The following is a 10086-nucleotide window of genomic DNA, read 5'->3' as shown; positions in this document are numbered from 1 at the left end:
GAGCTAGAGCCACCAAATTTTGGCACCAGACTGCTGTATGCTCACACTGAAACCAGTGTATTTCAAAAATGAGCCCCGCCCCCGCAAAAGGGCGAAAACCTCCCAAATCTACAATTTTGAAGATAACAGAAAACTAAACGCCATTCCGTAGGGAATGACCATATCTATCAGATCACCAAATTGGGATCCGATAGGATCATTATTATAGCCAAAATGAAGAAATTAATTTTCAGTGGCCAAACCAACCCCGTCCCGCAGCTAATAGCAGCACACTCTGCTTCGCGCAGTTTATGGCCTCTGCCCCTCACGTCCCTGCCGCTGCCTCTGCCGCGACTCTGCCCTGACTCTGCAAAGTGTGTCTATAGGGGAGCGTGTTGGCGTGAGTAGTGTTGTTGATGTAGATGACAGATGAAGAAAAAATGTAAAATTTGACAAATAACCGCTAAAGTGCAGATGTAGTACTGAGTGCCGGGTATAAAAGTTGTGACGCGTAAGAAGCGTCTCACACGTCCCTTCTCGTTATAAATGGAAAAATGTTTAGCACAGCTTCAGTTTGGGTTCCCGACTAAAGGAGCTTCAACTTTGCATTTTTCGCCATTTTAAATGTGAATATCGCAGCTTTAAGGTCTCCGCTGATCAATTACAAATATAAACCTTTATTTAGCTGTACAAAAACCATAATTTTAGTGACTGTCTCTTGCTCGCTTTTTAAGTAAGTTTTTCCTCTGTGTTATTACCAGTTAATGGCTGAATGTTTTGTATATATGTATGTATAAAGACTTGTCTTGTGCTCTTTAGGCATATTTTAATTTAAATTTGAGTGCTTTATTTTTTAAGGTATTTGTCCCATTTTTTATTTTTGTATAACAAAAGTTTTATAAGTGTTAGAAGGGAGTTACAAAGGTCAAAATAACGACTTTTCCAATTTTAGTTTTTATAATTTTAGTTTTTCTTTTCGCTCGATTAATGTTTAAAAATATATAATAAATAAAGTAAAAGTTGTGTTGCTCTTGTTGCTGTTGGGGTTAATACTTGGATCAAAAAATAAAAATTAAAAATCGAATGAGAATTATTAATTATAAACATTATATATGGAAAAATATATACGTTCAATCATCACAAACAGTAGCATTACAATATTAAACAAACAAAAACTATACCAATTATGTTTAATTCATTTAAAAAAAAAAAAAAAAAGAAAAAAAATGAAAATTTCGTTTCTATGCATAAATGGAAAATATAAATGGGAGCTGGAGCTGGAGGCACACGTGCTGGACCGGCTGGCTGGCTGCTAATCCTTTTCCTGCTGCTGCAGCAGTGCGGCAATCTCCTGGAACTTGTGACGAAAATCCACGCTACTCTCGCTGATCACGGACATGCTGGACGAGGGATCCTGCAAATAAAAGCATAAATGAATAATTATTTGCACTGATTGTTGCTTCATTTGCTTGCTCACAATTATGTCCCTGGTGGCATCGATTTCATCCAAATGTCCCAGCAGCGAAGTTAGCGAAAAATCATTTATATTCTCCTCCAGCCAGCGTGCATTCGATGTGGAATCACGCAGCAAATGCATCGGACTGACGCTGCCACGAAAGAAGTTTTGTGCTGCAACAAAGATAAATAGAGAGAGAGAAATGTAATTAATAAAGTTTCCTTGCTGCCCTTTTGCTTGCCACTCACTTGTGCTCTCATCTTGCACTGCCTCTGGCAGCGTTTCATCGTTTAATGCTGTTGGCGGCACAATGTCCAAATTTGGCATATCCCTCGCTGGGCCGCGACTGGCCACCGCCTCCATGTCCTGCGCCACTGCATGCTGTGTGTGCTGCTGCTGCTGCTGCTGCTGCTGCTGCTGCTGCTGCTGCTCACTGCTGCCGACACGTTGTATGCCCGTTGTGAGACCCGCGCGCTCAATTGGCTCAAAGAGGCCATTGTGCAGCTGCCGCACGCTCAGCTGATCGTAGGGACGAGGAGCGGGTATGCCCGGCAGCAGACGTCGATGCACCAGAACCTGCCGGTTGATCTTCTGTCGCGTAAGCTGCACGGGGGAAGAAGGGAATTAGAATTAGATTCAGGTCTGGCCATGGGCATGCGTTGGGTTGACTCACCGCCGTTAGCTGACGCACTGGATCAATAAAATTAGCTATGGGACGTCGCACTGGCAGCATGGGCGTACGGAATGTGCCATCACCGGCAGCAGCCGCTTCATTGGCGCCCGCCAACTGCTGCGCCTTGCTCACCAGATCGCGCTTGCGATCACAGGTGTGGCCACAATTGCACTGACGCTTGCGCACACGCTCACTGAGATTCGCCACGAGCAGCAGATGCTTCAGCTTATTGCTAACCGTTGATGTGGTCACAGCCTTGACACGCTCCACGCTATCACAGTCATTCGTATTGTAGGGCAGCGATGTGGCCGACGTTGTCGTTGTCGTGGTCGTGGTCGTCGCTGGCACAACCTGCGTCGCCTGCGCCTCGGCCTCGCACCAATAATACTCCAGCTCAACTTTTGAGTCCTGTCCCAGCACCACATACAGATCCCCAATGGTGATGTCCGCTGCATTCGATACGGTCCAGCCACGGCGCATACGCTTGATGGTATTGTCGCTGAGCAGCGGCTTAAAGTTACGCGCAGCAGCGGCAGCGGCTGCCTCTTTTGCCTCCTTGCGCTTGGAGCGTGCCACTGCCGCTGGAGCTGCTGGCACAGCCGGAGGAGCTGCCACTGCTGCTATTGCTGCTGCTGGCGGTGGCGGTGGCGGTGGCTGTGGTGGTGGTGCTGCTGCTGCTGCTGCCGCTTCACTGGTTGGCAGATCCTCGTGCGCTTCCAGCTCATCGCCGCTGCATACCTCCAGCTTGACCGCCTCCAGCTTGACAGCGGCCTCCAGCTTGAGAATGTTCTGTTCGAGTGGAGCGACTGCCTCTTCCAGTGATTTCTCCAGCACTGGACTGGCTCTGGTCTTGGGCTTCTTGGCCTCCGGTGAACGCTTCTCGGAGCCGCTTTCGGTGCGCGGACGCTTGCTGGCAGCCACCGCCACTGCCGCACTGTTGCCGAGCGTCTCGCTGCGCACTTTGACGCCCATGCGCTCCTCGTAGGCGGTCAGGCAGATGTCAATGCTGTTCAGATGCGCTGTGATATTAAGCAGCGGTCGGTGGATGGCCACACCGGGCTTGGGCTGGAAGCATAAAGATGGCTCCACAGGTGCTGTCGGTTGTGGTTGAGGTGCTGGCTGCTGCTGCTGCTGCTGCTGCTCTGACTCTGCTGTGGGTGTGCTGCTGGTTGTGCCGCTGCTGCTGCTGGCAGTGGCAGAAATATTAGGATAAAGGGAAGACTTCTCCTCGTGCAATCGCTGATTGGCACTGCGCCATTTGTACTCAAATATTTTAATGAAACTGACAAGCTTCTTGTGCAGCGGCACAATGATGCGTCCGCGGGGATTCTGGGCTAATGCTTGAACCCTGCCAAAGGTTTCCATATTAGCTGGACTCAGCAGCACCTCCACCTTGCTGGGCAGCCGTATGTCATCCAATGAATCTAAAAAGCAGAGAGGGAGAGAAAGAGTTGGAGGATGCTGCTGCGAGAGCTCGTCCTGGACTCACCATCGAGCTGATTGAGACGACGCAACGCCTTGCAGGATGGCGTCTTAATGCGTATGTTCTTGCCCTTGCAACGTATCGTGATTTGTCCTTGGTAGATCAATGGCTTTAGCTTCATGAAATGCTTCTCGGTGAGGAACTGCAACTTGCGACGCATTTCCCCATAATTAATCAATGTGTACAGCTCCTGTGCGAGTTTCTTTAGCTCTACAAAGAGACACAGAGACACAGAAATAGAGTAAATGGTTCGCTGCTTGTGTGCTCCCCTTTACTTACCATCCGAATAGCGCACATATTTGCATATCTTGTGATACGTTTGATAATAATGCTGGCGCACTTGGTCCTTCGTCTTGAAGCTGTACTCGCTGTTGGCATTGCGACGCTTTAGCTTTGCATTTATGCACTGGGCCACCGCCTCGAAGTCCTTGCCGAACTCATTCAATGCATCGAAGAAGCAATTTCGCTCGACATTCGTCCACGATGTTCGCCCATTGCCTGTCCGTATCTGTGATGGTGTCTTCTGCGTTGGTTTCTCCTCCTTTTTGCTGTGCTCCTTTTCTGGTGGCGGCGGCGTCATTGGGCGGGTCTGATCTTGCTTCATTTTCTGTATTACCCGCGCACTGGCACGCGTCCCGGGGCAATTGTGCGTAATGACAGAGCCGAGCAGCTCCTCCACGGGCTCCACTGTGGCGGGGGCGGCAACTGTGGCGGTGGCCGCCAACTTAAAGTGCACAACCTTGCCATTGTGCAGGGCGGGGGGGACAGTGAAGTGCTCCGTCTCCGGAGCGACAACAACGGGTGGAGGAACATTGGCAATCGCTGCTACTGCTGCTGCTGCTGCTGATCCATGGGAGGCGGATTTCACATTCTTACACATTTCTTCCATTTTATGCCACTCGCATGGGCCGCCACAGGACTCGTTTGCCTGCAATTAGACGAACCACAAAGGAGGGATATTGCGTTGTCTATCTGGTCAGATTTTGCATGAAAAGCAAAAAAATGGCGCTTGGCGAGAAGGGAATTTTAGGCGAATGTTTTGCTATCGTCACAGCCCTGCTGGCCTCACTGACATCAGCTCAATGTATTGCTGGTTGTTTTAGCTGCTTCCTGGTGCTGTTGTCTGTCCACTTACCTAAATAGCAGACATGCAAAATCGGATTAAATCACTTTATTACAAACAAAAAAAAAGTTATAGACGCTAGGGATGTTGATGTCGCTTAACAGCACACTGTTCCAAAACAAAAGCCGTACAGACTTGGGGCGCCAGCAATGTGCTGTTATGCGCACAGTCCATCATCAGTGTTCTGTTAGGCGCGATAACAATAGTGTTGTTCGTTTCGGAGAATAAACAAACAAGCAAACAATCCCAAATGGCGAATGCGTTCTTGTTTGTTAATTAATTGTTTTTTAAAAACAAAAGGAAAAATTTGTTGTCGCCTTTCCCTTGTGAATTGTTGTGGCATTTGCCGATCACGACGCCCTTCGATATCGATAAGTTATTTTAACATAGCGTCTTGAGCAACCCCGCGCCATCTCTGATTGGAGTTATTTGATTTGTTTTTTCAAGTGGAACTATAGTGCAATTATTTATTTATTTGTGTGCAAAGTGTGCTTAAGAGTCGGGAACAATGCTTGGTTATTTTACACCATCTTACCTGGACGGCTACCGACGCCACTTATCGATAAGTTTCCAAAACCAACCGCGGGCAAGAGTATAGCAATTAAAAGTACACTTGTTTTGTATTTATTATTTGTTCTTGTTTAAAACCATTGAAAAAGGCAGTTCCTTGCTAACTTTGCCATCGCAGAATGTGCTAGAATGTTGAAGAGCAACGGCAGCATGCACAGAGCTCACACATACACACACAGATCCCGTTATGATATTTCAAGCAGGAGCCAGCGCCATGTTGTGTTTTTTTTTGTTTTGTTTATTTTAAGTGTATTTTCTTAGTTCTTAGTTTAAAATCTTAAACGTAGTGAAAAAAAAGAGGATATTTTGCCGTCTTACAAATAAATACCAACAAACAGTAATACTAACAGCACAGCAACGAGTATTGTAATGAGCATTATCTTTTTCTGCAAAGCAAACAAGAAAAGAAACGAGAGCGAGAGAGTAGTGTTGTGGTGAGTTCCGTTCTTGTATACAATTTACCAGCCATTGCCAGCAATTATTACTAATTTAATCATTCGTTCACCTCACCTTCCGCGCCTTTTTCTGGTGCTTTTCAGCCTGATCGAGCTCCACGGCACCCTTGTCCACATACAGCGTTGCCTGCTGGGCATGGAACTCCACGCGCTGTATCGTATCACTCTGCTCCATCACCAGCGTTTGGATGCGCATAAACAGTGCGTGCACATCCTCAATGGACTTCTCCAGCTTGCGCAGCTCGTTGAAACGATCCATGAGATCACGAAGGGTCTGTCTCTCCTTCTCTGTTTCTTGTAGGAACTAAACATAATCGAAAATTACATTCATACCATCGCTTCAGCTTCAGCAGTGTGACTCCACAGTACTCACATTGTCCACGAAGAGTTTGGTGGTTTTGTTCTCCATGAGCAGCTCGATTTCCTGCTCACTGGCCTCCGAATTGACTAAAAAAGAAACGAGCGAGCGATTAATCTTTTAGAAAAGGTAAATCTGGCTATCGGCTCCTCTTACTTACTTATTTTTGAGTGCAGGCGCAGATTCTTTTTGATCTTTAGCTCATAGTTTTGCAGAAAGAGCTCGTTCTTTTGCCACAGATTGATGTACGTCTGGTAGAGGCCATAGAAAAGGGTTCGCTTCATTCTCGCCTCAAGGCAATAGTCGTTCTCTGGCGGCAGGTTTGTCTTGAAATCCCTGAAGCGATTCATCAGCTGGTTGCCCAGTCGCAAGTTTTTATTGTGCAGATCATCCATTTCGTTTTCTGAAAGGCAAACGGCAACCAAATATAATTTCGACTCAAATTGAGTGTAACTCTCGTTTTTACCGTTAAATGTGCGCAGATTAATGGTTTGGGTCATGCGGTTCATGGCCTCCAGATTGGCGGCAATCTGTGAGAGCTGCAAACGGATCTGCGCGTACTACAAATAGAAGTTGGGAATTTGATATGTAAATATTTCGCCGATAGATATGAATATATGTATGTATGTGGTACTCGGTGGCACATTTTAAGCGATGAGTATCAAAGAGTGAAAGAGTGAAGGTCTTCTGCAGTCTGCTTGTGGCACTTTTGTTTTTGGAAAAAATGTACAAATTGTTGAAGCAATTCTAACTATTTTTTTATTTCCTTAAGTTCGCTTTGCGTACTCCTAACTTATATCAGAGATTTGTATTGTATTCAGCCTACGATTCTTGTAACTTTGTCTCAAACTGTTGGCGGCCCCTGGTCTTAACCCATTTAGTACTGCTAAGAGCCGCACCTATGAAATTTTTCATGACCAGATTTACCCTGATGAACACCCTTTGTTTTCGGGCATACTTTTGGGCTGCAATTCTCCTTCTTTTTCATCTTTTTTGCAAGATTCATAATTCTCTGACTGTCGTTTGGTCGTTACCAAGTGCAAAACTTTTTGTTTACATGAAATTGAGAGCAATACACCGCCGGAACCTCATGGGTGATAAGTGGAGTGGGTGTGGCTGTCGGCTGCTGTATTCGTACATAAAAAAATAGCAAAATGTATGGGGGAAAAACTCGTTATATTTTTTGTTTCGCTTATCACGAGTTTACGCGTCGATTGAGTAATACAAAACTGATTCATGCACAAATAAAGAAGCTTCCAAAAAAATAAAGGGCCAAAGAGAGAGAGAGGTGGGAGGAAGAGATAGCGTGTCGGGGAGAATAAGGATTTTACAGCTATATGTAACAGTGGGGAAAGAGTGAGAAAGAGAGTGTAGACGTTTGGAAGAGAGCTTATTGTTGCTCTCCCACTTACCGGATTCAGAATGTCATCGACATTCGCACCATATTGCGACATTTTCGTGCTACCTCGGTCCTTGCTGCTGCCACGATCCTTGTTCTCGCTGCTGTTATTGTTGTTGTTGTTGATGATATAAGCGCTTGCGCTGTTGCTGTTGCTGTTACTATTGCTGTACTCTGTTGTCCCACTGTAAACGCTCAGCAGGAGTGAGCCGTTAGACGAGGAGCTGGATTGAGAGCTCAGCGAGCGCTACCGAAGGAGAAGAGAGAACAAGAATAACTGTTATTGTGATCTCTACAAAACGCACCTCAAAGCTGTGAGAGAGTTAAAAACTATTTTGTATTTGTATTTTGGTTTTACTGCTTCTACGTCAGTTGTCGTTGGTTTTACTTTTTCTCTTTTTGCCTTGCCCCAACCTGGCGCCGTGTAAAAGTACAATAAAAATGACTTCAAAACTGAAAACTCACTTGCTGCCAAAATTGTGGGAGAGTGGGTGGGAAGGTACGGGGTTGGGGGACCAGGTGTGATGGTCCGTGTGGGGGTGGTGTGGCGGCTACTTTATCGCTGTTATCTATGGGAAATCTGATAAATAATTTCGCACCCCACCCTCCCACACTACCGGGGACGACTCAAGTCAAGTCACAAACAGAGAGAGAGAGAGAGAGAGTGCGAGAAGTAGAAATTGAGGGAAGAAGAGCGATCGGTTGGTCACAGTGGACAGAGTGCGAAAAAAAGCTGAGTGCTCCGTTTTGTGTTTCTCAGAGAAGAGAATGTTGCAAGTTCCGTTCAACAATTCGTGGTATTCTTCATTGAAGTTCTTCATTTAAGTTTTACGACTATGAAAAGTTAATTGTTTTCCCAAATTTAAGACTTTAAGTGAAGAAAAAAAATTAAGATTGACTTAAGAAACATTTCAGTCGAAAATCAGTTATTTTTTAATTATTCAAAGGAACATTTAAAATTTGTATAAATATCAAACCATGGGGTGTAGTAGTGATGTTTACCAAATATCTTACGGCGCCCACTGTGCGCACAACTAATTTGCTGTTACCTCATCCGCCAGCATGCCGTCCCATTATTACCTGTAAAAGCTCCGGTAGTCGATCACGGACCATGGTGTTTTCTTTAGCTTTCGCTTTTCCTTTTGAATATAATTAATATATAATTTTTGTTGCACTTTTTTTGTTATTGTTGTTGCTGCCTCCCTCCGGGCTTATTGGATTGACACTCGCTCCAACAGCTGTTCGGGAACTGTGTGTTGTGTGTGTTCCTGTGCCTGTGCCGCAGGTATGCGAGAGCCGAAGAGCGGCGGGAGAGGAGCAGGTGGAGCGAGAGCCAGAGAGTGAGAGAGCGCGCGCGCTTGAAGCTTTGCCGTTGAACTGTTATCGAAGCTTATCAGGCGGCGGTTGAATGCTTATCAAACACACGAAACGAAATATTTGTGGAATGCCCTTCACAAAGAGAGAGAGAGAGAGAGAGCGGCAAGCGGCAGTGCGAGAGACACTTGTCTCTTTGTTGCAATTTTATTTACTGAGGCCGCCTTCCATTATAATCTCTCTCTTTCGTTTGCTTCCTTTACACTTTTTCCGCAGAACACAAAAAAAATATATTTTGTTGTATTATTTCAGCATGTTTTTGTTTTGGTTGTTGTTTTTTCCAATAAATTGGATTGGAAAAATGTTATCGCTTTGATGTCTCACACGTTTGCCGTTCGTCTTCGAACTAAAATTGACGCCAAACAAGAAAAAAGAAGAACCGTCTCAGAAAGTCGCGTTCAGATTTCTTTCAATTCAAAAAGATTAAAGACACTCGCACACACTTGCTTCGGGCAAGGGAGAGATAAAGATGGAGACTTGTACTTTGGTTTAGTTACACTCTCGATCTACTTTTTGTCTCTGCAGTGGAGGAACACCGCGAACCGGTATCCGTGAGTGGTATCGGTGGCCGCACTTTGCACACTTTTATGTGTGTCACACACAGAAAATGTGTTAATTGTTTCTTTATTATTATTATGTATGTTGTTCTATTATTATTATTACTTTGTGTATGCTAAATATTTTTACAAGCAACGTTTTTGTTTTGTTTTTTGTTACGGTTGCGCTTCAATTGACGGCAGCGCGGAGACGACGAGACAACAACGGAGAGCGAGGCAGCAGCAACAGCGACAAACGACAAACGACGACGACAAACGGCAACGACGACGACGTCCAAAAGTCACGGGCGCTAATTAGTTGAGCTCTTTATACCCTCCCCCCACCAGCAACAAAGGGTATAAGGCATTCGTTGACACTCAAACTGGACTAAAAAATCAGCAAAATGTCTCAAGAACATACACGATTCAACTCTCACTTTTAGATATTAACTAAAGAATGACCAGAAAGATTTCTCTCTTCCAGAGTGGAGATTTGTTTGTCTTTGTTGCCCACTGACTAACGGGTATTTTAGTGTTCGATTCACCGTACCCCGTCATAGGCTCGGCGCGTTCATTCTCTCTGTTTTGCACGAGTATTATTACTCTTTTTGCGCTCGTGCCTGCGGTCAGTCGAAGCAGGTTGCCATAATACCCCAGCCGGCATGCAGTTCAGTTTCAGT

General features: G+C 45.4%; 2 protein-coding genes across 3 annotated transcripts; both read right to left on the bottom strand.

Moving 5' to 3' along the window:
- Positions 1-1208: 1208 nt before the first annotated feature.
- Positions 1209-4833, bottom strand: LOC117903333 (protein cramped). Of its 2 annotated transcripts, none has more exons than XM_034815280.1 (7): positions 4722-4810; positions 3871-4513; positions 3598-3801; positions 2109-3532; positions 1684-2038; positions 1457-1608; positions 1209-1393 (listed from the first exon to the last, which is right to left on the bottom strand). In XM_034815280.1, the coding sequence occupies exons 2-7, from the start codon at positions 4478-4480 to the stop codon at positions 1292-1294; spliced, it is 2847 nt and encodes a 948-aa protein (XP_034671171.1). In that variant the 5' UTR covers positions 4481-4513; positions 4722-4810; the 3' UTR covers positions 1209-1291. The 2 variants fall into 2 exon arrangements, with proteins under 2 accessions (XP_034671171.1, XP_034671170.1); XM_034815279.1 differs by having other exon boundaries at positions 1210-1393; positions 3871-4519; positions 4727-4833.
- A 690-nt stretch (positions 4834-5523) lies between these two features.
- On the bottom strand, positions 5524-9038 carry LOC117903338 (syntaxin-4). The gene is made up of 7 exons (XM_034815284.1): positions 8577-9038; positions 7510-7743; positions 6564-6657; positions 6258-6500; positions 6113-6186; positions 5795-6043; positions 5524-5670 (listed from the first exon to the last, which is right to left on the bottom strand). Exons 1-7 carry the CDS (start codon positions 8607-8609, stop codon positions 5599-5601), a joined length of 999 nt encoding a protein of 332 aa, XP_034671175.1. The 5' UTR covers positions 8610-9038; the 3' UTR covers positions 5524-5598.
- Between the last annotated feature and the right edge of the window lie 1048 nt (positions 9039-10086).

This window comes from Drosophila subobscura, chromosome A (genome assembly GCF_008121235.1).
Source record: "Drosophila subobscura isolate 14011-0131.10 chromosome A, UCBerk_Dsub_1.0, whole genome shotgun sequence".
NCBI classification, from domain to species: Eukaryota; Metazoa; Arthropoda; class Insecta; order Diptera; family Drosophilidae; genus Drosophila; species Drosophila subobscura.
Note: the sequence above shows the minus strand (reverse complement) of the source record. Positions and strands in the feature narration are given on the sequence as shown.

What these genes read in the sequence shown, in the direction of transcription:
- LOC117903333 (XM_034815279.1), bottom strand. Translation starts at nt 4,480, where the DNA reads ATGGAAGAAATGTGTAAGAATGTGAAATCCGCCTCCCATGGATCAGCA. An exon ending in AGTGCAAGATGAGAGCACAA is followed by an intron (nt 1,609 to 1,683) that starts GTGAGTGGCAAG and finishes TCTTTGTTGCAG; the next exon opens with CACAAAACTTCTTTCGTGGC. An exon ending in ATGCCACCAGGGACATAATT is followed by an intron (nt 1,394 to 1,456) that starts GTGAGCAAGCAA and finishes TTTTATTTGCAG; the next exon opens with GATCCCTCGTCCAGCATGTC.
- LOC117903338 (XM_034815284.1), bottom strand. Translation starts at nt 8,609, where the DNA reads ATGGTCCGTGATCGACTACCGGAGCTTTTACAG. An exon ending in GACTACCGGAGCTTTTACAG is followed by an intron (nt 7,744 to 8,576) that starts GTAATAATGGGA and finishes CTCCTTCGGTAG; the next exon opens with CGCTCGCTGAGCTCTCAATC. An exon ending in TAATCTGCGCACATTTAACG is followed by an intron (nt 6,501 to 6,563) that starts GTAAAAACGAGA and finishes TTTGCCTTTCAG; the next exon opens with AAAACGAAATGGATGATCTG.